Raw genomic sequence first — 27752 nt, forward strand, 5'->3', positions numbered from 1 at the left:
AAAAGCTGGGACCTACAACCAAGGATACTGTACCCAGCAAGGCTAACATTTAAAAACAAAGGACAGATAAAGAGCTTCCCAGACAAGAAAAAGCTAAAGGAGTTCATCACCACCAAACCAGTATTACAAGGAATCTTAGAGGGACTTCAAGATGGAAAAAAAATCAAAATTATGAATAATAAAATGAATAGCTAGATATCTATCAACAATTACTTTCAATAGATTAAATACTCTGATCAAAAACATAGGGTGGCTGAATGGATAAGAAAACAAGACCCTTACATATGCTGCCTACAAGAGACTCACTTCAGATCAAAAGATACATACAGACAAAGTAAAGGAATGGTAAAAGTTATTTCACGAAAATGGAAATGGAAAAAAAAAGCTGGGGCAACAATACTTATTCCAAATAAAATAAACTTCAAACAAAAGCTGTAACAAGAGACAAAGAAGGACCCAGTAATCCCATTTCAGGGTATTTATCTGAAGACACCCAAAAACACTGTATTGAAGGGACATGTGCAAATATGTTCATTGCAGCACCGTTTACAACGGCCAAGATGTGGAGGCAGCCTGGGTGTCCATCGATGGATGAATGGAGAAAGAGGAGGTGGTACATATATGTGTACAATGGAATATTGCTCAGCCATGGAAGGGAATGGGTTCTTGGCATCTGTGACGGCATGAATGGATCTGGAAGGTGTTGTACTGAGTGGAGTGTCTCAGACAGAGAAAGACAGATGCAATGTGATTTCACTTACTCGTATATGTGGAATCTAAAGAACAAAATAAACAAACAAAGAAAACAGAGACAAGCTCATAGATACAGAGAACATTTTGATGGTTGCCAGACTGGAGGGGGTTGGAGATGTGTGAAAAGGGGGAAGGGATTAAGAAGTACAAATTGATTGTTACACAGTGATCATGGGGATGCAGGGTTTAGCATAAGGAATATGGCCCATAATACTGCAATAACTATGTGTGGTGTCAGATGGGAGATAGATGGGAGGGGTCTTGGGGGCAGGGTGAAAAAGGTGAAGGGATTAAGTATAAATTGGCAGTTATAAAATGGGGATGTAAAGCACAGGGAACATAGTCAATAATATGGTAATAACTATGTATCGTGCCAGGAGGGTACAAGGCCAGTCAGGGGGATCACTTCTGAAATTATACAAGTGTCTATAAACTATATTGTAAATCTGAAAGTAATGTAAAATAATATTGAATCTTAACTGTAATTGAAAATTTTTAAAAGGGGAAGCAAGTTGAAGGGGAATAAGAAGTTCAAATTTCCAGGCCTAAAACAAGTAAGTCCTGGGGGTGTGATGTGCAGCATAGGAACAGAGTCAATAGCATTGTGACACCTGGTACGGTGTCAGAGGGTTGCTGGACTTACAGTGATCACTTCCCTAAGTTTATAAATGTTGAGTAACTATGGTGTAACCCTGAAACTGGTATAATGTTGTATGTTAACTATGGTTTTAAATAAAAACCTTTAAAAATTAAAATAAAATTGTAATCTAAATAACTCATTTTTCAAAGAAAAAGATCATAGTGGATTCAAATAATTGAATGATTGATAATGAAAAGACTACACATCAAAATAAGTGAGACGAAGTCAAAGCGATACTTCGTAGCACACTTACAGCATTGAAGTTTTACTTTAAAAGAAGAAGGATGTATTACGCATCCAATTTACGATGGTACAAAGAAACAGAAATGGATCCAAAGAAACTGACAAATTCCTAGAAAATGGTTTCCAAAAATGACTCAAGATGAAATAGAAGGTCTGGAAAGATCTATAACTGGGAAATAAATCCAACCGCGATGGTAAAATCCTCCCACAAAGAAATATCAAGACTGAAAGGTTATAAAGGCCAGTTACACCAAATTTTCAAGAAATAGATCATTCCACTCTTAAAAACCTTTCCAAAAATCAAACTAGAAACAGAACAAAGGGAAAGCTCCCCAGCTCATCCCATGAGCCTAACATGGCCTTGGTGCCAAATTCAGCAAAGATGACAGAAGCTACTTATCTCTCATGAACATGGATGTAAAAATATTAAGTAAAATATTAGCTAAGTAAAACCTAGTGACTTAATTGGGTTTATCCCACGAATGCATAATTTAAATTAGTTTTATAAACAGAATTCATATGTATGTCTGTATGTATAATGTGTATATACATTTTTCACTATGTTAACAAAAGAGGAAAACCCTATGATTACCTCAGTAGATGCAGATAAACATTTGATAATATCCTAAAATAGTCATAAAAATCTTTTAAGAGACTAAAAATACATTGAAATTGCTTTAACCTGATAAAGCACATACCAAAAAACAAAACAAACAAAACAACGTAGTAAACATCTTCCCTAATGGGAAATGTTAGAAACGGTCCCCGTAGAAGGAAACAGGCAATCAGAGCCATGGAGACTGGTCCTGCCCATCACTGCAGCGTAGGGATAAACGAGCACAAAGGCAAGGAAAGAAATGAAACTGGAAAGGAAGTAATAAAATAGTCATTGTTTGTACATGGTATGACTTCTACATAGAAAATACCAAAGAATCTACTGACATGCCATTCAAAACAAAAGAACTTGGTAAGGTAAATGGGTATAACATCAGTTCACAAAAACCTATTGCATTTTTATATACCAGCATCAATTAGAAATGTTATTTTTTTTAAATTATCAAGTACAACAGCAACAGAAAATATAAGGTAACCAGGAATAAATCTAGCAAAAAATGTGTAAGTCCTACATCGAGAAAATTATAGCATCTTACTGGAGGCCTTGAAAGAGGACGTAACTGGATGGTTGACTTGCGGTGTTTACAGACGGGAAGATTCAGGTCACAAGATGTCACTTCTTGCCAAACTGACCTACAGATGCCACACAGTTCTGATCAAAACTCTAACAGCTTTTATCAATAAACTTGACACTCTAATTTTAACATTGATGAAACAACAAAGGCCAAGAATACCCACACGAAACTGCTCGCGGAGCTGCTAGAGGAGGAGCCATTGTGGGCACCGGCCCTCCCAGATACGTGACCCATTATGAAGCCATAGTAGCTGAGACAACTCGAGAGTAAACCAGATTAGAAAGTCCAAAACAGGCTCATAGGCTTATGGCGACTTAATGTGTATCAGACACTGCATCCCAGACCTATGAGGACAGGATAGGCTGTTCAATACATAGCACTGGGGCCACTGGTCACCCCCACGGGCAAGTTCCCTGCCTGTACCACATACAAGACACCCATTTCCTGTTATTCAAAGACTTACCTGTGAAAGGCAAACTTTCGCAAATTTTAGAAGTGAAAAAAGAAGCTATCTGTATGACCTTAGGTTAGGGAATGCATGCCTAAATTTAAGAACTTCTGTTCATCAAAAGATGTCATAAGAAAATGCGAAAGACAAACCAAAGCTTGGCCAATGAGGGGGTAACATATCAACAACAAAGGGTTTGGATTCCGTAACCATAAGGAACTACTACAAACCAATAATTTGTATCACAAATCAATCCAATAGAAAAATGATCAACACGCATGAGCTGTCATTTCACAGAAAACACAAAAGGGAAGAAAAAAAAAAGGAAAAGATACTGAGCCAAATGGTTATTGGAAGAATACAAATTAAAACCACGAATTTTGATTTTAACACATTTTCACCTCCATTGGCAGATTAAGAAGGCCTGATACCAAGTTGTTGAGAATGTGCTGTGAGTATAAATTGAGATGACCATTCTGGAAAATAAAGTGACATCACCTCGTAAATCTGCACATCTGCATTCTCTATGATTCATCAACTCTGCACCTAGGCACGTGTCCTCCATACCTGAACACGTGTGCACCTGTGCCCCGAAACTCGAGCCAAGGGGACTCCCTGCAACCCTTTGCATGTGCCAAAAAGCAGAAAACATCCAGGGTGCACCTACAAGACAATGGACAGATGGCATCCCGTTACGTTGTTCACACAAGGGGCTACCACACAGCAGTCACAGTAAATAGACCATCACCACATAAAACAATAAGAATTTTGGATCCATAGCGATGAACAAAAAAGCCATTCACAGATTTAACAAAACAACAACACATGTGATGCATTTTTATAAACCTTGAAAACAAGCAAAACTAAGCAATTTATCTGTGTCAACAGCAGGTCCTCAATAGCATCATTTCACTCCACGTCATCTCCTTATAACACTGAACCAGATGCCGGAAGAACCTAACTCCTGTTTGTATCAATTAGCCTGTGGTAAAATTGGTTTAATTATATGTCATGTCACTCAGTCGCAGAACCCATCGACGACACTGAAAACTTACGTGGATACATACACATGCAGGAGAGCACAACGTGAATGGAGCATGACCAATGTGAAACTGAGGATGGCGGACCCCTCTGCTGGGGAGCCCAGGGACGGGTGGGGTGGTGGGGAGCGCACAGCAGCTGTAAGGACACTGGTAACATTCTAGATTTTAGGTTGGCTGAGGGATTACAAATACTCATAGCCTTTGGTATGTATATAATTTTCATAAGTTTTAAATGGGGGACAGAAGGAAAACAGGAGACAGATCGAGACCCAGCTAAAGGCAGTTAGGTGTCACTACTGGGTGGCGATGTGTCTGTGGTCCTCATTTGTGCTCCCCACACTTGTGTTTCACACAAAAAATGGCCCCAACTCCCTCCAAGACAAGCCTTGCTCTTGCCAGTGTTCCCACCCAGCCTGGACCTCCCATTACAGCTCCATCACGACTGGGAATCAGCCCTTGGCCCTACTTGAGCTCTCCACAGTGGCTGACACCACTGACCCCTCCCTGCTCACTCACTGCCTAGGAGATCCCTGGAGGCCCCTTTCCCACACGAGATGCTCCCATCACTTAATGTTATTTACACAGGAATCTGCGACATTGGTCCTGCTTTCCCACCCACTGGTGATTCACAGGAGAGTTAGCATGTCCCTAGGTAGACAGGGAGGTCCCTGGTGGAATAAACAAACACAGCCATACTCTAAAACTCCAGGTTTTGAAATCACTCTCTTGCTCCAGGACGAAATATAACAAGGCCTTGAGGTTAATCATAAAATTCCTTTTGGCCTGACAAACGGAGCAGATCTGATACATAAGAGTGGGTTACTTTGCTAATTCCTTCAGGATGGGCAAGCGGAACAAACCTGGTAGACGAATTTCATTAGAAGGCGCCAGTTCACTTCTTCAAACAGTTCCCCTTCCCAAAGCAGGCAAAGGAAGGTATAAAAATAAGAGCTTTTGCCTCAGTCACAGGGCACCCCCATTCGAGAGCCCCTCCCGCTCGGGGAGCTCTAACTTTCTGCTTTCAATAAACTACCCTGTTTTTAAAACTCTTTGGGGGCCCGGCCGGGTGGCTCAGGCGGTTGGAGCTCCGTGCTCCTAACTCTGAAGGCTGCCGGTTCGATTCGGTTCGATTCGGTTCGATTCCCACATGGGCCAGTGGGCTCTCAACCACAAGGTTGCCGGTTCGACTCCCGCAAGGAATGGTGGGCTGCACCCCCTGCAACTAGCAACTAGCAACGGCAACTGGACCTGGAGCTGAGCTGCGCCCTCCTCCACGACTAAGACTGAAAGGACAACAACTTGACTTGGAAAAAAGTCCTGGAAGTACACACTGTTCCCCAATAAAGTCCTGTTCCCCTTCCCCCAATAAAAAAAATAATTAAAAAAAAAATCTCTTTACCTCTCCTGGGTCCGTGTTTCCATTCTTCGGTCTCACGAGACACGATCCTGGCCCACACCCAGAAACTGCCTGCAGATCCAACATCATCTACATTCCTCCATCAATTCTATCACAGGCTCAGGAAACTCAGACGTAAGGACCCCAAGGGCACTCACAAGCTTTCTTCCCAACATGCCGTTCCCCGCTGTTTCTCCTCTGTTAATCCTCCAGAGCCATTTTTCATTCCTTCTCACTAACCTGCCAAACAAGTGACAAAACCTGGTGGCTGTAACTCAGAACTTTCCCTGCAAACACTCCCCTCTGATCAGACAACCTCAGAAGTGGGGTCTTTATCTCCAGGTTCTCTCAGCCCTCAGCTGCCAGCATTTTCTTAAGCACAGATCAGATAAACTCATACATCTGCTCAAAACTTTTCATGACTACCCACTGCCTACCTTGCTACACATTCAAATAACCCAGTAAGCAAAACTCCCGATACTCAGATCCCATCCCAAACTAATTAAGTCAGAATTTTGAGGGATGGGACGGTGGTATGTGTCCTTTTGCAAACATCCCACTACTGTTCGTTGGGTTTTTTCCACAAAGGACTCTTATTAAGGGAACCCCCAGAACCTCAACCATGATGGTCCTTATGCCGGAATGCCCATTTCCTCTTTACCTCGTGTCAAAAACCCACTCACTGTCTTGTTCCTCAGGTAGTTACTGCTGCAATAACACGGGAAAATGAATAATTGCAGATATCATGTTTTAGATGACATCAAGGCGCTCTGGAGAATAAGAGGATGAAAAGAAAGAAAATCCCAGAGAGAGAAGAGCTGTCCCCAGGTAAACTGCCACCAGTGGCCCTTTTCTTCTCTCAGCCATTCACTGAGTATGGGCAGAGTCTGAGCTCGAACTTGACACAGATGGAGAGATTTGGCCAAAGGGGAGATAAGTCCTTTGTGTTGGCTTGTGTGATGGGCTGGAGACAAAATTTTAAAGGAGCCCCACATACACAGCTGGTTTCCCTCCCAGGACATTTGCTTAGTGCTGGGGAAGCATGGAGGGTGGGGTTGTGGCCAGGCTTTCGAGGCAGTGTGAAAGGTACAGTTTGAGGTAACTATGAATGAGTAAATTCCCACCAGCAAGAGGGCCTGCTATCGCACACAGAAAGTCTTGCGTTTGAGATATTTGAAGCCAAAAGTGGACTGAGCCAAACCTAAGACTCCAGCACAGCCCTGACAAAATCAATTCTTGATTGTATTGAAGTGATGAGCCCTTCAACGTGTGTGCCCACAGGAGAAAGGTTGAGGTGTTCTCTGTCTATGCTTCTTCTATGCACAAGGTCTGGCATACTAATACAAACAATCCTGATAGCTGCCTTTTGTGTTTTTGTGTAAGTTCTGGTGAGGGCACTGGGCCTGGCGGGCCTGTGCGGGAGGGAGGGAGACCAAGGAGAGAGTCCTGAGATGCTCGTTGGCACAGCACTCGAGAGGCAGCAAGAAGGTTTTTTGGAGCACAGCAGAATAGCCTCCTGAGGCTTCCATGACTGTTCAGGGTAAGTTTCGGGAGGGTAGCAGCTGAGAACTTTCAACTGCCACTAAATCTGAAAAAAGCATGTTTTTATGACAGCTCGAGTGACCTGGGGGTGGTGACAGGGACTGATGTCACCTCCTTTTGTCAGGAAAAGGATTCAAGCATCACAAAAAAATGAAATGCCACCACTGCAAGGTAGGTAAGATAGGACATTACAGTCACCGTGTGGCTCAAGTATACAGGGGTAGGGAAGTGCCAACCACCTCATGGCAAAAACATGAAAATTGTGGTGCTGTTTTCTAAGGAACAGAGTCAAAATCACTTTAACACAAAATATGCTTTCACCAGAAGGGCTAGACTGTATTAATTCCAGAGAAACGAAGCTCCTTTAAGCGAAGTGGACTTGCTTCTTGGATAACCAGAGAGAAAATCAGCAATAGCTCCATCTAGCTGGGGAGTGTGCCTTCCTTTAGCACCTGCCGGGCCTGAAAACCTGGGCTTGGAAAGGAGCTTCTGGAGAAGACTGCATGGGAGGGCCAGAGGTAAAGCCCCATGCAACGCAGACGGGGAGAAAACAGTACTGACATTGAACATCCTCTCCGGAAGCTCTTAAATCCATGAGGACTTTTTTTAACACTCAGAGAAAATAAGTGAGATTAGTTCTATTTACGTGTTGTAGGCCTACTCCTATTTTCTATTTCTTCAATTTCTGTATGTTTGTTTTTCTAGGAATTTTTTATGCATTTCACCTAAGTTATCTAACTTGTTGGCATACAGTTGTTCATATTATTCCCTTAGAATCTTTATTTTTTGTGACATCGGTAGTGCTATTTTCTTTCATTCCTAATTTTAGTAATTCCCTTTTTTATTCCTGATCAATCCAGCTAAAATTTTGTCAATTTTTTTAAATCTTTTCAAAGAACCAACTTTTGGTTTTGTAGATTTCCTCTACCGTTTTTCTATTTATTTTATTTCTGCTTTAATCATTTCTTGTCTGTTTTGGGTTTCGCTTGTTCTTTTTCTGATTTCTTATGGACAAAGGCTAGATTATTAATATTTGTTCTTTTTAATATATTAGATATTTTAGCCACGTATTTCTAAGCACTGCATTAGCTGCAGCACACAAGTTGTAGCATATTTGTTTACTTTCAATCATAAACATTTTGCGGCTCTGATTTCCTGACACATTGGTTACTCAGGACTACTGCTCCCCATGTGGGTTTCTCACTTAATTTCATGGTGCTGAGAACAAGCCTGGTGTGGTTCCAGCCCTTTTACTCTTTCTGAGGATTGTTTTACGTCCCAGCAGGCAGCCTATCGCGGAGAGTCCCACACGGAGGCAAAGAGAAGGTGCATCTGCCGTTTTGAGGACCTGCTGTCTTGGTTCATGCTGTGGTTCCAGTCCGCTCTGTCCTTTCTGATCTTTCACCCAGTTGTTCTACCCGACGTTGACGCTGGGTCTCGAAGAGCACAACTACCACTGTGCCTTGTCGCCTCCCTGTCACTGCCGGTTTCTGCTTTCTGCGTCTGAGGCTCTGTCGCTGGGGCAGGTGCTCGGTCCACAGTTCCCGGCGGCGGAGGCAAGAGGGGAACTGCAGGCCTTTAATGGTTGTGAAGAACGCCCTTCAAGGAACCAAGAACGAGCACGTCCATGAATTATCCCGCACTCAGAAGCGGCGACAGCCGAGGTCCCCCACGCGCGGCCTCCGCAGGAGTGCGGCTCGGAGGGCGAGAGGCAGGGCCCGAGGCCGAGAACAGCGCCAAACACACAGCCTGGCGCGAGCGCAGCGCCGGGCGCCCATCGCCCTCTGACCCCTGCCCGGGCCCTGGCAGGCCGGGGCCGCAGCCCCGCCACGCCCGCTCCGCAAACCGAGACTCAGACTAACGACCCCGGGTCTCAACACGTGACGGACTGCCGGTCAGCGCCCCGAGTTGCATGCCGGGACTCGTAGTTCTCACGACGACCGCCTTAGCGCGCGAGCGGAATGTCGGACGGCGGCCCGCGCTGTATGCCGGGACTCGCAGAGCCTGACGGGGAACCGTGCTATGGCAGCGCGCGGTGCATGGCGGGACTCATAATTTAACAGCGCCGGGCCTCAGCGCATACACGGAGTTGTGGGACATTAGCGAGCGCTGCCTGCCGGTAACCTGTACTCCTAGGGTAAACGGCGTAGGGACACTGTTTCCGCCGGACCCAGCCCCACGGGTTTGGTACTATGGCGCCTACGGTTCCTGCGGCGGGCGCAGCGCCTCTCGAGCACAGTGCGGGCTTGTTTACTCGCGGGCCGCACGGCGCACGCACGCACGCGACGTCACGTGACGTCACGCGTTGTCCCGGAAGTCGGCGCGGACCAGGGCGGCGGGTGGAAGCCGGTGTAGGAGTGGGAATCGTAGTGCAGCCACCGCCTCCGCCTGGGCCGGGGTCGCCCGCCCGCCGGCGATGGGCAGCGGTGCCTGAGCACCCGTCTGCCGCGTTTCCACAGCGACTCCGCTGGCCGGGATGGAGGCGCCGCCCGCCGGCCGCGTTCCCGCCGAGGGCGTCCTGCCGGCGGCCGTGGCCGAGGTGCGCTGCCCGGGCCCCGGGCCGCTGCGTCTGCTCGAATGGAGGGTGGCGGCGGGCGCAACCGTGCGCATTGGCTCGGTGCTGGCCGTGTGCGAGGCCGCCGCCTCCGCGCAGCCCTCCGGACCAGCCCCTGCTCGCTCCGGCTCGGGTGGCTGCGTGCGCGCCGAGCGCAGGCTGAGGTCGGAGCGCGCCGGCGTCGTGCGGGAGCTGTGCGCGCACCCGGGCCAGGTGGTGGCTCCTGGGTGAGTAGGTCGGGGGCGAGGGGAGCGAGAGGGCGGGAGGGTTGTCTGGGCCAGGAAAGGGGCTCGGCCCGGGGCACTAGGCAGGAAGGGGCTCGGGCTGCGGCCGAAGGGGCTGCGCGCGGGGAGCACCCCACCCCCCGCAGCGGCGCGTCTGCGAGCTTTTCTAAGGCTGCACAAGTCGCTGCTTGTGATTTGTGTGTAGGAAATGGTTGTGTTCGTTTCTCTTGTGTAATTGCTGTCTCTCCCCAAGACACTTGTAAGTTAGGAAAACTCGGTGCGACAGCAAGTACTGGAAGAAGAGCCCGCCCCGCGCTTGTCACCGCCGTGTGAACTGTCGGGGCTGTCTGTCCTCTTCCTCAGATGTCGTAAACCTCGGGAGACGCGGTCGTAAGACCTGGCGGTGTGTGCATCGCAGTTCGGGAAGGGGGTGCAGCCGGTGACGGTGGTAGTACCCCTCCTACCATAGGCTCTAGCTGTGGGTCCTTAATGTGTGTGTTTTTAATTTATTTTTTAAATTTATTGGGGTGACAATTGTTAGTAAAATTACATAGATTTCAGGTGTACAATTCTGTATTACGTCTCATAAAGGACTTTTTTTCCTTTTCTGAAGTGTGTGAACCTGTCTCAGTGCATACTTTCAGAGTTTCCCGGGGTGGTGCTCTTGAGATTGGGTTGAAGTGTGGCCACAGGTGTGTGCACGAGACTCGTGGTTGTTTCATTGTCGGGAACAGGAAGCCAGGGCAGGAGAGCATTCCTGCGCCCTGCTGTAGTGGCTGGCGCGCAGCTTCCCTCCGTGGCGACCAGAGTATGCCAGGTGCTCAGGCCCCTCTGTCCACCCTGGCGTTCCTCTGGTGGTGCTGCCTGCTCTGTCTCGGCTCCTCTCCGTGTGGCCTGCTCTCACCCTCCATCTGTTGAGCATCTCCTCCCTCCCGGAAGCTGATGACCAGGGCAGGATGGGATGGGACCGTCCTCCATCCCAGCCCGGGGAGCCTCACCCTGCGTCCACTCTCCCACTCATCCCTTGGAGGAAGGTCCCTGGCCGTCAGCTCAGGCGCCCACGCCTGCCCAGTGGATGCCGGTGGGTGGGATGGATGCCACCTGGGTACTGCACCCCTCACTGGAGCTGCCTGCCTGGCTTCCTTTAGAAGGGAGAGGCACTGTGCTCTGGGTGACACACTGGCATGCTGTCATCATTACTTTGAAGTCACATCTTACCTGACCTTCGCTTGGGCACTAATGAGCCTGTAAACCCGCCAGCCTGTGGATGATGGAGATGAAGCCCAGTGCTGGTGTATAACCGTGTAGAAAACCCCAGAAGTGAAGAGGCCCCTCTGTGCCACTCTGTCCCCCTGGTTGTACAGAGAAGGCCGCCGGGGCCCAGACAAGCTCGTCCGTGGGAAGCCCCACATGTAGTGCTGCGAGCACATCCAAGTGACCAGTCAGTCCATTGTCTCCCAGTCCGCTGCGTACCCAGTGTAATGACAGGTTCCCAGCTGTGAGTCGCTGCTGCTTTCAGTGTTTGAGCTTTGGGGTGCCCCACTGCGGGGGCCCATCGCAGGCTCTTTGAGAATTTGGTGACTGACAGCGTTTCTCCTGGAACGTAGGTGTGAGCGAGCATGTGCAGCTCCCGCGCAGAGCCCAGCACCCCTGGCGGAGTTGTTCGTCGTCACTGCCATCATCGGGAGGCATCCTGGCCACAGCGGGCGGGACTCAGTCTCAGCAGTGGACAGTTCTAGGAACTTAGGAATGCTGGCTTTGTACTGTACAAACAGTTTCTCAGTGAGGACTCATGTTATTTGACTTAATGTTCAGATTATCCCACCGTTGGTCAGTGGGAGCCCCTTCAAGCTGCCTCCTCCGACAGGGCCCGTGTCGGAGCACCACCCTGCTTTCTGGTGCAGTAGTATTTAGGCTCTAGCTCTCGCAGTCCCCACCCTGGAACCAGCCATTAGACCAAGAAGTGCTGTTTCTTTGTGATGGAGAATGGCATTTAGAGACAAAGAGCCGTGTGCGCTGAGTTCCTTTTCCCAGTACGCCCCTATCCTCACACTTCACGGTCAGCACAGGTCCCTGATATGTTCGAGGAAGAGGGAGGTGGGGCCCACCCGGCCTAGTGTTCAGCAGTGACCGCTCCCCAGCAGGGTTCAGGGCGCCCAGCCCCAACACTTCCCTTACTGCTGTGGACCCTCTGACGTCCCCATTACCGCAGACACGAAAGCTAGTGAAGACAGACATAGCAGGACAGTTTGGTACTTGTGTATTTGGGGGGAAATAACTTGTTTGGAAAGCTCGTTTCATGATTTGCCTATGGGTTTTCTTCAAGGACCAAGCAGAAAAGTTAACATTTATTGGTGACTGACTCGACGTCCGGGCTGGTCTCCTTGGCTAAAGCGAGGTATTTTTGGACTCGGGGCACCACTCCCTTTCAGGTGTGGTGACGCTGTCTGGTGGGTTGACAGAAGAGGTACTGAGATCCTCTGGGGACCTGAACCCGTCTGTCAGTATCTGCAGAGATGAAGCGGAAACAGCACACTCAGAAAGGACATCGCTCTGATGTGTTTTCTGCTTACCTTTTCTGTCTTGGCCATTCCAGCTTTTTTCTTTTTGAGAATGTTTTTAGCCTGTGTGAAGCTGCAGAAGAAGTGTGCTGGGATCGTGTGGCACTCAGCTCTGACCTTGCAAGGCATTCTGAATGATACTTGAATTGAGACAGAAAATACAACCTCTTTCCCCCTTTTTAAACATGGTCTGGATAGTTCAGGGATGCTGTGCCCAGGGCCTTAACACAAGTGTCAGTGAGTGGGGGGTGGGGGGGCACACACGGCTGAGTCTGGTGACGTCACAACGTCACTGCTGTGCTTGGGCAGGGCCGTCTGTGTGCCTGCGCGTCCCAATCCAGCTCTGGGCCCCAGGTCCCTCCTGCCATCCTCCCCGAGCTGCTCCGGGAACTGGCTCAATGGGCTGTGGGGCGTGCAGAAAAGGCCCCTCTGGTTCTTTTGCTAACAGCCCACGTATTCGCAATTTCGCCTTTCTGTGCGGGAGGGCAAGACAGGCAAGGGAGGGACCCCAGTGCCGATGGAGGCTGAGTGACACAGTGTCCGTAAGGGGCTCTGGGAAGGCAGGTGGGGCCCATGGACGGTGAGTTGTGCACAGAGCTGTGGGAGGGCCAGCTGCAGGGCCTGCGGCGTGGGGGTGGCGTGGGGTTGGAGGAGCGGGTGCAGGCGTTCCTGTGGGTTGGGCGAGCATGAGTGACTGGGAGGACGGCACTGCGTGGAGAGGTCCCAGTGCCCCGTGGCTTTAGCGTGGAGCCACGCGAGAGGAGAGGGCAGCTGGGCCAGGGTCCCAAAGCCGGACCCAAGCGCCAGCTCTGGAAAGCAAAGGCACAGGACTCGCAATGAGGAGCTGGAGCGATGCCGGGTGCCCGGGTGGGCAGCAAACCGGGGCAGGCGGGAGCCCAAGCAAGACGGTGTCCTTGGCCAGGCTTCACGGGCAGGTCGTTCCGAGCAGCCATGCGGGGTCCAGTGCAGGCTGGGCCGTTCCTCTTGTTGTTTACTTAAGAGGGGAAATTGGGGCAGACTTCTGGGTGGAGGTTTGGGGCTGCAGACATACAGTGGGTCGTTAGGCCTGGGCCCAGTCAGGGCGCCCCGAGTGACTGGTTGTGAGAGTGAGGACAGAAGGGAGGGGAAGAGAGGGCCCTTGTGAGACGGGGCCTGTTGCCCCTCCCCGGTTTGGGGTACCCAGTTGGTAGCTCTGGCCACCGTGAAAGTCAGTTGCCGTCCAGAAGCCTCTAGGATAGAAATGGGTAAGGAAGGGGGTGCGAGACCACCCCTGTGTATGGGGCACTGACTGGTGGGCTGACTCTCTGACCTCAGGGAGGGTCCCTGTGTTTCGCGCCTTACGTTGTGAGGAGGGGCCCCAGCTCACAGACACTGGGGCGCTGACTCATGGCGCTCTGATCGCCAGCCGGCAGTTCACACGCTGATCGGCCCCCTTCCCAGGCTGCTGCCAGGCGACCAGGCTTTGATGCAAATGCGCAAAAAGAGCAATAATTTCTATGTTTATAAAACTTGAACGTTCACAACATTCTGTCGGGAAAATTGAGATGAATCGTAGTGTCTCCCTGGACTGGAACTGGGGGCAGATGCTCACTCGTCACCTGTTGGGGTTACACCAGTCCTTCCTCAGCGTATGAGCTAAGTTTCCATTTTTATGTGTACATTGTTTATCTGGAATTTGAGACAGTTTCCGTTACCCCCGTTATCTCCACTCCTGACCACATCCTCAGTTCTCTCAGCTGACCCGCGTGGAGTGGGGTGTGTTTTACGGGAGGGGCCATAGGTGAGGCAGCCCTTTGTTCACTTGCTACCAAAGAGATGGAGCCCTGGAGGGGTGCTGTGACCTGCCTGACGTTAGGCAGGGTGCCTGGGGGGAGTGATACAGAAGTCGGGAGTCTTCACCCCCACACACGGGCTCTTCCTAGGGCGCTGTGACCAGCCCAGAGGTTTCATGCCCCTCCTAATTTGTGACTCTTTGATCCCCTTTCTAGAGCGGTCCTGGTACGGCTGGAAGGATGTAGCCACCCTGTTGTCATGAAAGGTTTGTGCGCTGAGTGTGGCCAAGACCTAACCCAGTAAGTACCAGAGCTCGGGAGTGAAAATGGTGCCTCTGGGTTTGAGGAGTGACCGGTGGGGACAGAGACGTGAGATGCTGAGGGGCACGGGGGCAAGAGGGGGACCTGACTGCAATTGCAGGTGGCAGACAGCCTTCCCCAGACCCGGCCATTCTTGGGTCAGCTCGCCTGCCTGGGAGGCCGCCCGCCTGGCTTTAGTGCTTTAACTTCTGCAAGCACTGACTTCTGCCTGACGCTCACCCCAGCGAGGGGAGGAAAGTGCTGGCAGGCTGAGATGGATTTCTCGCTCCGCCCAGCGGACTCGCGTCCGTACACCCGCCTGGACGTACGTGTCAGCCCCAGTGCCCTGCGTCACCCTGGGCCAGCACCCCACCCGCAGCAAGTGGCCACCCGACGGGATATGTGCAGAGCCCTGTGCACTATTCTGTGTTGTCACGTTCGAGGGGCAGTTTCTGTGTGGCCGTCCATTTGTTGTCAGCGAGAGCTTTGAGCATGACAGCATTTGACTTTTTTCACCAGTTTTTCCTGTCTGTTTCCAGCACTTTTCAACAGCCTGAGATTCTGCACAGGCGGCAGCAGCAGCACACCCAGCACAGATCCCGCTGACCGTGCTTTCTGTGTGTGGTGCGCTCAGCAGCCCTTTTGCCTCCGCAGGTTGCAGAGCAAGAATGGGAAGCAGCAGGTGCCACTGTCCACGGCCACCGTGTCCATGGTGCACAGCGTCCCAGAGCTGATGGTCAGCTCCGAGGTGAGTCCGCCACGGGGCCGAGCGGCTGGGAAACACCCGCTGAGAGCAGTGTGCAGGGCACGGGGACATGCCCGCTCTGTGGTCGCTGTTGCTTCTGAAGTAACCACTGGTGGGATGACACTGGTGCGGAGCATGTGCCTGTCCTGTCCCAGCGTCCCCCTGGCCTGTGCTCCATGGGGTGCTGTGTCTGCCGCCCTGGCCCCTGGAGCAACACAGACATGGGCTGGGACCCCACGAGCAGTGGTCTGTGAAGAGCAGATCTGGTCTGGGGACAGGGATGGGCAGCTGTAGGGCGCGTGAGCTGCTGCTGGCGGTGTGGACGTGGGTGCAGGGAGGGCTGTCGCTGCGTGGGGACTCGGGGACCCGGACGGTGGCTGAGCGGGGGACAGGCTTGGCCTTCCACCTACCCGTGCGCGCCTGCTCCTTCTCCTAAGCACCAGGAGTCCCCGGGCAGTGCCATCAGAGGCTCCCTGACCTTGCCGGCTTGCACGGGTCGGGGCCCAGGTGGGGGGGAGAGCGAGGCTAGAGCCCGGAGGCAAAAGCTGTCTCAGCTGTGCGTTGTTGTAAGCCGGTGATACACGGGCAGCGTTACCGTTTTGTTAGAGTTGTGCCTGTAAGTCATAGGTGTCTACTTGCCTTTTCGTGAAAAAGACGAGATACCAAATATGTGATTCTGATTTTTCTGAATTACTGGGCTATAAACAGATGTAAATACTTGCGAAAGATAACTAGGACTTTTGAGGATAAAAAAGGAAGTCCGTGTCCCCTCTCCCACTGCCCCCGCCATGACAGGGTAACTATTGGCCTTGGTCCCTTTCAGGAATAGACAGTAGACTTCTCCCATCCAACCTGATCAGGCCAGGAGTTTGTTCACAGTAGTGAGTGATGACAGTTCAGTGAGACATCACAGGATGCAGGCTCCCGAGCCTTTGTACCAGCTGAGTGTGGGAGGGCCAGGCGCTCCCTGGAAGGGCGTTCCCGCTGCCCCTGCCTGCCCAGCAGCGTCTCCCGGCTGTCCTGCTCCAGGAACCTTGCAGCTCACTGGGGTGGAGTTGCTGTGTCGCAGTCGGCTGACTTTGCACCCTCTTTTTCATTGCTTTACATACTGGACTGCACTGCGGAATCAGGATGACGAGGCAGCGCCCTGGGGCGGGCGGGCCTGTGGCCCATGCGCGCTGCACAGCAGTGGGTGGGGGATGGAGAGCATCGCTCAGCTTCCTCCGTGTCTGTTTCTCAATAAAACCAAGGTTTGTTTTGGATGCAGATGCATGTGTGTTGTGGCCTTTCCTTTTGTCTTTCCAACCTCAGCAAGCTGAGCTGCTCGGAAGGGAAGACCAGCACCGGCTGCATCGGAACCGAAAGCTGGTCCTCATGGTCGACTTGGACCAGACTCTGATCCACACCACGGAGCAGCACTGCCAGCAGATGTCCAACCGGGTGAGTGCAGCAGCTGCCCCGTCAGACACCAGCGCATGTGCCTCGCCCTCCGAGCCCATGCTGTGCCAGGCCCCGCCCTGGCCGTGCTAGTTACTTAGCAGGGCCTAGGGTTCAGAACTGGGAAGGCCCTGGGGCCAGCAGTGGCGTGCATGGCAAAGCAGGGGCAGTCGGGGGTTGGGAGGGATGAGCAGCTTGGCATGTCCTCTGGAGTGTCTGGAATCCTGGGGCAGTACAGGCCAGAGGGGACCTGGGCTGCAGATAAAGGCTGGGCGCCCCCACGTGAGTTCTCTGGGAAATACAGAAGACGGAACCCTACTTCAACTCAGTCCGCAGTTTGGAGCCCGGCAAGTTGAATTTCTGGCCCTTCCAGAAGGCTTTTAATGCCGGCTCCATGCAGATGGCTCTCCAAAGGCTGGTGCCAGCCTATGCTGTCGTTACCTGTCGAGGCCTCAGCAACACTGAGCTTATCCCCTCTGAACTTCCTTGCTGTTAGACGGGCTGTGGGCTCCTGTGGGAGCTCGGGGTCTCGGCGTCTGCAGCTCCCATCACCCCTGGTTGGGACAGTACGCAGAGAGACGCTGCTCAGAGGCAGCGTGGGTGCTGGTGTGCCTGTGGGGGTGGGGGGCGAGTCCCTTCACAGGGCAGTTGGACTGGGTGCAGTGAGCCTGTCTCAGCCTGTGTGGTCTGGAAGGCGAGGGCGTCCTCGTGTCTGCACGGCCAGTCCTCAGCACCTGCTGGTGGCTTCCCTGTACCTCCACCCACTGGCCCCGTTCCTGGCCTGGGCTTGGGGACAGCGTGACAAGCCAGCTCCGCCCGACTCAAGGAGCGACACCCACGGCTGAGCCTGGGCACCGCTGGCAGCTTCAGGAAGGTGCACTTCATTCTGAACTTTGCAGATGTGGGCGGGTGTTTTTAAGGATGTTTATATCACAGTTCACAGACTGTTTAACTGTTGAGTGGGCAGAATGTTGTTTATACAACTTGACACTTCTAAATCTTTTGCCACGAGAGCCTCATCCTGAGGGTTTTGACTAATTCAGAGCGAGTGAAAAATTAGCTACGCCTGAGGTTGTTTGCCTTTCTTTGTTGGTAGTCGTTTAGAGTACATTTACTGAGAAAATTGATAATAAACAGGATTAAAGGGATCCAAGTTTAACTTCCTGAGGGAACTACGTGCGTCTCACTCACGCATCAGCAGGCGGTGCTACTTCTTCAGCTTCTGGGCTGTGTGTGTAAGTGACGAAAGCCGTCTGAAAATGGCCTGTGAGTTCGGCTGAGTTATGTCGGGACGTCCAGTTTCCTTTCATCGATAGCTGAGGGGGACACTGCCACCTGGCAGGTGACTGCAGTCTGTCCAAAGCCACCGACTGGCTCTGCTGTTGACAGACACTAGTGTTTGAAGAAACAAAGATGCGGGTGACATGCTTGGGGACACACCTTTGTGTCCATGATCAGAAGTAGGGACGAAACAGGAAGTACGAGGCTCTGCTGACGTCTTCATAGCCCTTTCCTGACGCCCTTAGTAACCAGTAGTTATCTTAGTTGCCATAGGTGGGGACGTGGTTGTCATCGCTAGTTCCCTGCTGTCGTTGCTATTGGCCACAACAGGGAAGGCCGAGCTCACGCCCATCGAGCTCAGCTGCACAAAGCATTTGTGCCAAGTAGGGCTGCCCACCACGGGCTGCAATGCTGACTGCAGAGCATGCGTGCCGCCCAGGTCTCCCCTGACGGCACTCGTTCTGTGCAGGGCGTCCTCCACTTCCAGCTGGGCCGCGGCGAGCCAATGCTCCACACACGCCTGCGCCCGCACTGCAGGGACTTCCTGGAGAAGGTCTCCCGGCTGTACGAGCTGCACGTCTTCACCTTCGGGAGCCGGCTCTACGCACACACTATCGCAGGTGAGCGGGAGGCTCTAACCGGGCCCAGCATGCTCTGGGCCTGAAACACTCACACTGGTTTGGTTCTCATTTCCTTGACTTTTTCTTGAAGATGAAGGAAGCTCAGTGCCAGCCTTACTTAGAACCGGCTTCCTGCAGCGGCCAGGCAGTAGCGTTGAGTAAGTCTGCGGGTTCAGCGCCTTGTCTGCTGGAGGCACAGGAGGGGCTCCCTGCTCTGCTGGGACCCCACGAGCCAGTCCAGATGGGCCAGCCACGCAGCACCGCAGGCCAGTTTGGAAGTCGGTCAGGACCACAGCCACGTGGGAAGGAAACTGTCTGTGTACGCTGACTGAAGACAGTGCGTGTGGGTGGTTAGGAAACAGCCCTGGAGCCACACTGCTTCTGTGGGTCGCACTCACACTGCAGGTGCAGACGCAGAACATTCTCTCCCTTGGAAACAAACACCGTGACAGTTGTCCTGGTGCAGACGCCGAGGCTGTGCCAGCCCAGCTCATATGGTGCATGGAGGCAGAAGCACACGATTGGCAGCCCCGCTGGGGACAAAGTGTAGGGTGTGTCACCAGCTAGGGACAGCTGGGCTCCGGCCCCTCTGACCCATTGGTGGACGTTGGTACCTGCAGTGTAACATGGTCACAGCTCCGTTATGTTAGACACTGGTCGTTAAATTCAGTTCGTCCTTACAACCTGGTCTTGGTCATTGGTGGTTGGTGGAGACGTGATTTCACGTCCCCCATTAACACTGCCTGTTAGTACCTGGGTGGGAAGTTTTAACCACGACCACGGAAGTGACATACTCAGGTTAATTCATCTTGTAACTAAAATTCAGCATATTTGCCTTGAGCGTGTGGCTGCCTGCGAGACAGGATTACACTGAACGAATGTGACTACTTTGGGATTCTCACACCCCAGGTGAAAAGAGTGTGTCCAGTCCTTCAGGTGCAGACCTCGGGGACTTGTGGCTTCCCCTGTGGACCCTTGGCAGCTCTCGGTGTCAACATGTAAGGCACTAAAGGAACAATACCAGCTTCAGCAAGCGCCTGCGGGCGTCCTGGTCAGCGCCTCTGCAGGGCTGTCTTCTGGTCCTGAGGTCCTCGACAGCGAGGCCCGCAGGCAGCCTGAGCCTTCTCCGTTCCAAGCTCTGCCTTGTACCTTAGAATTCCCACATTCCAACACATGCAAAGACGCCACAAGGAGGCCAGTGTCCCAGTGGAGGTGGGTGCAGCGACCCTCAGCTCAGCAGAGGGCCACGGGCTGCTGTGTGGCTGGGGTGGTGAGGCTGATGACATTGCACACCCTGCGAGGACACGGGAGGAAGCCCATCGCCCACAGATACCCATGTGGCTTTGAGTGAGGGCTGGGGCTGGGCCCGAGGGGTCCCGCAGCCTGGGCTTCGAGGAGGTGGAGCTTGAAGGCTACCCATGACCCTAGAGTTGTGGCTGGAAGGAACCAGTAGGTTATCCAGGCAATTCTGTTGTTCACGGACGACACCGGAGGCCGACTTTCAATCTGATAATCTGGTCGTGCTTTTTAACAGTGGTGGCTTCTGTAGCTTCCTCTTTTACCAACCTTTAGTCTTAAGTCACCGTTTTCGTAGAATGTGCGTTTTTAGTATAGTTAGGGTAGAAATATTTTTGTTTGGCCTTTTCATTTTACTGCAGAAATGCTGTGAATCTTAATGAGTTTTAGGGTCAGCCATCGAATGGCTGCAGTGTGCGCACGGAATTGACATGGTCTTTGTCTAGTGAAAACACTGCAACGGTTCTGCGAGAGCACGTCGTTTCTGTTCATGGGATGCTCGTGACTCAGTGGGCCCAAGGGTTTGCCCTCTACAGTGTGGCACACGCAGGCAGCCTGCAGAGCTGAGATGCCCAAAGTGCTGTGTGCCTGTGGGGGGTGTGTTTCGGCCGACTGGGGAACGGTGAGCCACATGGCGAGTTCGTGACTTCGGGGTGTCTAGCAGGCTGTGGCGGGCTTAGCTGATGAGCCAGTCAGAGAAATGGTGCCCAGTGACGACGGCATGGGCAGTGCTGCTAGGGTGGAACCTGAAGCTCTTCAGATCACCTGGGCTGTGTTGGCAGAGGGGATTCAAGGTGCTGCTGAGGTGTCAGCTCACCCCTTTGCTGTAGAAATAATGGGGTTGCAGGAGACAATGCCTCGGGACCACCACTCATCCGTAGCGTGGCGGGTGGAAATGACCTGGTCACGTGTTTATGCTTCCTGGGGGCTCACTGAGCTTTGTTCATCCCGCGTCGTCTGTCCCTCACAAAATTCCAGGTGGTGTGAAATTCAGTGAACATGTCGTGAACACCGTGAAATAAGAAGAAAGGAACCATAGCGATGGCAGTCTTCAGTGAGGAGAGTGTGTGCGGCCGCTGTGGGATGCTGTGTGTGACGCCCTGAGGAGATGGGCTTCACCGTGTGTGGCCAGGCCTCAGTGGATCTTGCACGCATGACCTTTGTCCTGTTTTCTTTTTCAAAGGCTTTTTAGATCCTGAGAAGAAGCTTTTTTCTCATCGAATATTATCGAGGGACGAATGTATCGACCCGTTTTCCAAAACTGGGAACCTTAGGTACGTACCCGGCTGTTTTCTTCCCTGGTACCTCCTGTTCCGTTCTCATTGGAAAGGCTGTGTTTTGAGCATCAGAGCAGAGATTCTGTGTTTATTCTCCATTTCTGCCGCCACTGTCATCACAGCGGTCTTCTTACCACACACTCTCCTCCTGCTTCTCCCTGGGTGTCCAGACAGTGGGGGACTCAAGGCCAGAGCCCAGGAGGACAAGGGTGTGGGGGCGGGGGCTGAGAGCAGGCCGTGGGGACGGACGCAGGAGATGAAGGTGGCAGAAGAGCGCCCAGAGCTTCCCCGAGAGCAAGGCAGGCTGGGCATCGAGTCACGCGCTTAAAGAAGGGGTTTTGGCCTTAGCGCTGGCGTGTAGGTTTGTATTTCCTTGGAGCTTCCTGCTGTTGGTCCTGCAGGTTAGGAGGTGTGTGTGGGTCATGTCCCCATCGGCCTGCTCGCCGTGCCCACGCCTCCCGTCACCACGCTCCCTTCCTGTCTGTGCTTTGCGACAGGGCTGTGCCACCCTCACGACAGGCTGCTCTCTATTCTCGGAAACGTTTTGCTCCCTCCAAGTCAGGAAGTCCCCATTTCTACCCCAAAAACCACGGCCCCATTATGACCCTGGATCCGGTAGAACCTGTTCTCACTGATGGTGACTCTCAACCAGCCTGGACAGTGACAGCTGTGGCATCCCGGCTGGTGTCGACCACCTCATCTAACAGTTCGTGTTCAGATCTGGTTGTCCACACAGACTGAGACCTGTTCCAGTGAGTAGGAACTGAAAGGAGAGTCTGCAAGTAGTTGTTTCAGAAACAGACCTTGTGTGTGCCAGTTAGTGTCAATGAGCAGAGGGTTGAGGACAAAAGAACATGAGAGCATGTCAGTGACTTCCCAAGGGGCAGAGCCACCCCAAAAGAGCATGTTGGAGAAGCCCTGGCACCAGCGACAGGCACTGGCAGTGCCTCCTGGAGTGAGACAGGCCGCAAAGCAGCAGCCACAGGGTCTGTCTTAGCTCCCTTATGTCTTCCCTCCGGAAAACAGACTTGGAAGACAGTGTTAATTGTGCACGCGTGAACATTTTCTTCTGGGTAGCGGTAGCCTCTTAGCGGCTTGAGAGCCTGAGCAATGGTGGGCATTTCTCCTGGGTGTATGTCCCGGTCCTGGAAGGCAGGCGAGAAGCAGTCGTCCTGAATTTTGAGTGCTGCCAGCCTGCCTGTGAGAGTCTGAGGTGTGGACAGGACCACGTGAGAGCAGCAAGCAGGATGCCTGTAGCCAGCAGTCACTTTTTGGTCCCTTGCTAACATTTCTACTCGCCCTATCTCCTACTAGCTTTGGGGGATACAGGAGTCACCTTTTTGGACTTGAAAATCGACATCATGCAGGCACACTGCACGAAACGGTTATTTATTTCAAACAGCTGAGGTTGGAGCAAGGCTGTGCCCTTACTGGAAGCCCTCACCTGTGGAAGCCGGTGTCAGCGGACTCTGGTTGCAGTTTCATAACCTGTGTTTGTAAATACAGCTGTGCTGGGACATGGCCACGCCCCTCCATTTAGTATTGTCTCTGCTGCTTTGCTGGGACCAGCGTGTGGGGGCCACACGCTATTCTTTACTCTCTGGCTCTTGAAGGAAAGGGTACTGACTCCTGCTTTAAGAAGTATCAGTGGAGAGAACTGTAACTGTTTAAATGTTACTTTCTCTGGAAACAGTTTAAATATGAGGTAGACAAAAGTCCTTCAAGCGTTTGCATCTGTTTCTGATTAGTCTTCTGTGTACTGGTTACATATAAAATAGTATCGTAACTGTTTTTTGTAAGTGGTGCTAGTAGATCTGATACATTTTTACTTCTAGAAATCTCTTTCCTTGTGGAGATTCAATGGTTTGCATTATCGATGATCGAGAAGATGTCTGGAAGTTTGCCCCCAATCTGATCACCGTGAAGAAATACGTCTACTTCCAGGGCACAGGGGACATCAATGCCCCCCCTGGGTCCCGGGAGTTGCCGGCGAGAAGGAAAGGTGGGTGACGCCTTCTGGTGCTCAGAGACGTTCGCGTTTGCTCTCCTGTCTGTTTCCTTTTCTTGTTTCTGTCGTGACTGCTCTAAATTCAAGGTCGACTTTGTTTCTATTTGTTCATATTTCAGTAGTTAGGTTGTTGGCTTTCTTTGTGTTTCACTGAAAAGCATGCTATTTGGTCTCAGTTTGGGCTTGTTTTTATGGTACTGACACGAACGTTTTTCCAGTGGAATAAGGAGTAAAGAAATCTGCTTAAGTTAGTACATCTGAACACTGCCTTTCATCCCGGTTCTCCTTAAAATAAAGCGTGATCCTGGGAGGTGGCCGCATGTGGCATCCCTTGCAGAGAGGACACTGGCCTGTGGGTCGTGGCCCCAGCCCGTCGGTGGTGACATTGCACCCGCAGGACCAGCCCAGCAGTGTGGCTAAGCCTGTCGGGCAGCGTGAAGCCCACGTCTCTCAGAAGAAAATTTAGTTTGGGTTTAAAGTGATTGTCGTGACCTTTAATTTTTAAATAAAATATTTCGAGGCACACAATTATCGCAGCCACTGATCTAGAACTAGAGGTCTGGGCAGAAAGTGGGGCCTGAGGGCATGGCCTGTGGACTGAGCCTTTTGTGCGTCTGAGTATTGTGAGAACCAAAGCAAAGTGAGCACGTGTGGCCCATGCACCCACACTCTCCGCCTCCACCATGCAGTGTGGTCGGAGCCAGTAGTGGGTGCGTTTTTCGTGGACTTTAGCCAGCGGTTTCCCATTTCGGAAGAAGCCACAGTGACCTCTTGTGTACACATGCAGGGGGTCATCCACCTAAAGGTGCCGACATCGTAGAGCAGGCCCCGTCTGCCAAGGAGCCAGAGGAAAGCAGGCAGGTGGCCGGGGTTGAGCAGAGCAACGGCCTCAGCAAGCCGGCGAGGGAGCTCAACGGGGATGGGCCGCCGCCTGGCCAGGCGGAGGAGAGGGCCGCCCGGCCTGCCGCCCGAATTCCTCTGGCCGATGGTAGAGGGCCCACAGTGTGTGCGCGGCAACATGGTCGGACATCAGCAGAAAAGCGGCCAGTTCTGAGCTCGGTGGGCAGCGACCTGGACTTTGAGTTGTCCAGTGATAGCGAGAGCAGCAGCGACTCAGAGGGTCGGTCCTCTGATGGCGAAAGCGGAGGGAAGAAGGGCCAGAAAAAGCCCCAGGCTGCTCAGGACCCCGGGAAGGTGGTGCCGCAGGGCGGGCCCCCCGGCCCAGGTGGGGAGAGGCCGGCGGGGGCAAATCACTCTTCAGAGCCCGTGCCCAGTGTCCAGCTGGAGCCGCAGGAGGACAGTGAGCGGGACGGCCTGTGCGGGCTGGGGAGCAATTGTGCCGACAGGAAGGAGGCCGAGACCGAGTCCCAGAACAGCGAGCAGTCGGGCATCACGGTGGGCGAGTCTCTGGACCAGAGTGTGGAGGAGGAGGAGGAAGAGGAGGACGCAGACGCCGACGACCACCTGGTCCACCTGGAGGAAATCCTGGCCCGCGTGCACTCCGACTACTACGCCAGGTACGACCGCTACCTGCGTGGGGAGGCCCAGGAAGCCCCCGACATCCGGAAAGTCGTCCCCGAGCTCAAGAGCAGGGTGCTGGCAGATGTGGCCGTAATATTCAGCGGCCTGCACCCCACCAACTTCCCGGTGGAGAAGACACGGGAGCACTACCACGCCACGGCCCTCGGAGCGAAGGTCCTCACGCAGCTGGTGCTGGACCCTGACGCCCCCGACAGGGCCACCCACCTGATCGCGGCGCGCACCGGTAAGCGGCCGGCCCACCTTCGGGCCTGCCTGGGTCCTGCCTGTGGGGCGGGGGCCAGGGAGACCCGGGGGTTCCTGGGACAGAGTATCCCCGTTGACTCCTGAAAAAGGAGCATGTTTCAGGAGCCTCTTCCTGAGGGTTCACCTGTTGAGAGTATCTTGCTAATTATGGGCCTCCACATGGCGTGTGGGGTGTCTTGTGCATGTCACACTGTCGGTACGGGGTCCCATCCACAGCAGTGCATGGAGCTGAGAGCTGCTGTTCCATCGCAGGCACGGAGAAGGTGCGCCAGGCCCAGGAGTGCGGACGACCACACGTGGTGAATCCTGACTGGCTGTGGAGCTGCCTGGAGCGCTGGGAAAAGGTGGACGAGCAGTTGTTCCCGCTGAGTGATGATTGCGGCAAGGCGCAGAGGTGAGCACGGCCACAGGTGCCCTGGGGCCTCCCGAGCGAGCACGCTGGTCAGAGGCCAAAGTCCTGGAGAGCTCACCTCGGCCGCCAGCCCCCGCTTGGAGCTGCATGCACGGCGTTTCGCAGGCCAGGCTCATTGTCCCTGGTGTGCAGGCAAGGGGGGGAGGCTGGGGCGCAGGGCGCCGCTTCCCCTCAGCCCGCCCACCTGTGCCCTGGCCGCCCCGCCGCCGCTCCTCCAGGCCAGGCCCCCACACTCAGGCCGTCTTAAATAGGTGACCGTGACCACCTAAGGAAGAAATCAGCTGGTGTTTCTTCTACACGGGATGGCTTTTAGCAGCAAATCCTGGTTTGTGTGTTTGTTTTACGGCTGCAGGTAGTGAGCCGCACAACATTGTATGGAGTCGTGTGCCAGGGGGACGGTGACCAGAGCCAGGGGCTGGGGGGTGGCCACCCTGCAGGTTGTAAATACTCAGAGGCGGCGGGTGCGGGAAAGAGGCAAGAAATACGTGCGGGGGCCTGTTTGTGTTGAGAAAGTCTTTGGACGTACTTCCTGTTCTTGGTCGGTACGGACGTGTTCAGAGGGCGTCTGAGACGGACGCAGCAGCAGGCTCAGCAGATGTAGATGCAGACTTGGCGCTGCCGTCCTCGCCGGGGCACGCGCTCCTGGTGCCTGGGGCCGGTCGGTGTCACTTCGTGCCCAGTGCTTGTGCCCTAGGATTTAAGAAGCCGTGTCATGAGTTCATCCACATGGCTCTCAGCTCGGGTGGAGGGAGACCTCAGTCCCTGGGCCTGAGTGGTGGGCGTCCTGTGTGGCAGCACTTTCTCACGGGCCCTGCTCTCACCGCAGGGAGGACGGCCCGATGGCTTTTCCCGACAGGCAGGGTGCACTTCCCACCACCTTGTTCCACCCGACGCCCGTCCATCCCAGGGCCCAGCCTGGCCCCGAAGCCCGGATCTACGACGCCAACACGGGCAAGCTCATCCGGAAGGGCTCTGTGGGCCCCGGGCCCCCTGGCTGCCTGCCGGTCCACACGGAGCACTCCTCTTTCAGGTACGTGCACGCGCGCCTGGGCTGCCGCTGACTCGCAGGGTCATCCTCACCGTGTCCTGTGCAGTTAGGGGTGTGCCCAGTCCTGGCTGAGGGCTCTGGCTCCCATCTCGTGAAAACGCCTCCCCCACGCAGACATCAGGCCTTTCTGCATATTCTTCTGTCCTGTCTTGGGTCCCGAAGCTGGAACGCACAAGTCCATGGTCTATCCTGTGAAATGTTGTACAGGTGTGTAGGTGGGCACGTGTCACTCGTGGGCTCAGTGCTGCCCGCCATGAGCAGTTTCCTTTGCTGATAAGACACGTGCTCTGACACAGGCCCACGTTCTCCCAGCAGAGCACGGGCCTGGGAGGGGCTGGACCTAACCCCTGACTATCTGGGCCTCTGTACCTGTGCAGGGAGCTGGCCTCCCCGGCCATCCTGCCCGCTCCACACTCAGACCAGACAAGGGAGCTGGTGGCAATGGCAGCTTGTAAATAGGGATATAAAGGAGAGAAACCTAGTGGATTCGGCCCACTGAGTGGGGAGAGGAGTGGAGGAGAGGGGCTCTGCGGCCAGGGAGAGGCAGGGAGGGGAGGGCGGGGCACGTCTGCCATCGTGTGTCCCTTCCCTTCCCGTGTTGACTGCACATCCTTCTCATACAGCACTTGGTGACAACTGTAGGACCGTGTCTGAGATTTAAATGAGGGCTCTGAGGTTCTGTTTTCTGAAGAGTGGCCATTGGTTTGAAATTCCTGTGGTCCTCCACACATGTCCCTGCTCCTGTCTGGAGAGCACCACGCACACTGTGAGCAGCCCACTGGTGGTGGTGGCATCCCTCCCCCCCCTTCTCCCAGCGGGCCCCACCCGGGTGCTCTTCAGGGATGGGCAGTGACTGACCTGGAGTCACTTTTCTGGCCTCCCCCAGCCATGGCGACACCTCAGAACCTGACAGAAGCCAGGAATCCCTCAGAGTGGACGTGGAGTTGCCCCCAAAGGCTGGGTGAGCTGTCGCTGAACCCGCTGCTGGGCTTCGGCAGGAGGGACACACACGCCCTGGGTTAAGGCAGTGTGAGTTGGGCTTCCCCTTGGTGGTTTGTTACTGTAACTAAAAGCAGCATCACTAATTGCGCTCAACCCTTTGAAGAGTTACAGTGTGACCTCTGTGTGCTGCAGCTTACATTCCTCCCTTTCCTCCCAAGTGGCAGTGCTGAGTTAA

The 27752-nt window shown here is 53.3% G+C and overlaps 1 protein-coding gene across 4 annotated transcripts in view; it reads left to right on the forward strand.

Moving 5' to 3' along the window:
• Nucleotides 1–9254: 9254 nt before the first annotated feature.
• CTDP1 (CTD phosphatase 1) overlaps nucleotides 9255–27752 on the forward strand; it is a 42961-nt gene continuing 24463 nt past the window's right edge. For 2 of the 4 annotated variants that reach the window (XR_012498681.2, XM_019715723.3), the window contains exons 1-10: nucleotides 9569–10036; nucleotides 14583–14666; nucleotides 15321–15414; nucleotides 16723–16851; nucleotides 18599–18749; nucleotides 21229–21319; nucleotides 23158–23324; nucleotides 24118–25095; nucleotides 25368–25509; nucleotides 26354–26557. Coding sequence is in view for 3 of the 4 variants with exons in the window: in XM_019715723.3 (XP_019571282.2) it covers nucleotides 9732–10036; nucleotides 14583–14666; nucleotides 15321–15414; nucleotides 16723–16851; nucleotides 18599–18749; nucleotides 21229–21319; nucleotides 23158–23324; nucleotides 24118–25095; nucleotides 25368–25509; nucleotides 26354–26557 (2345 nt within the window). In the remaining variant the exon portion in view is untranslated. Of the gene's footprint in view, nucleotides 9375–9521; nucleotides 10037–14582; nucleotides 14667–15320; nucleotides 15415–16722; nucleotides 16852–18598; nucleotides 18750–21228; nucleotides 21320–23157; nucleotides 23325–24117; nucleotides 25096–25367; nucleotides 25510–26353; nucleotides 26558–27752 lie in introns of those variants that run through there. The other 2 variants (XM_074339797.2, XM_019715715.3) reach the window with 2 other exon arrangements.

Source organism: Rhinolophus sinicus, chromosome 4 (genome assembly GCF_057876585.1).
Source record: "Rhinolophus sinicus isolate RSI-liver-muscle chromosome 4, RSI-T2T, whole genome shotgun sequence".
NCBI classification, from domain to species: Eukaryota; Metazoa; Chordata; class Mammalia; order Chiroptera; family Rhinolophidae; genus Rhinolophus; species Rhinolophus sinicus.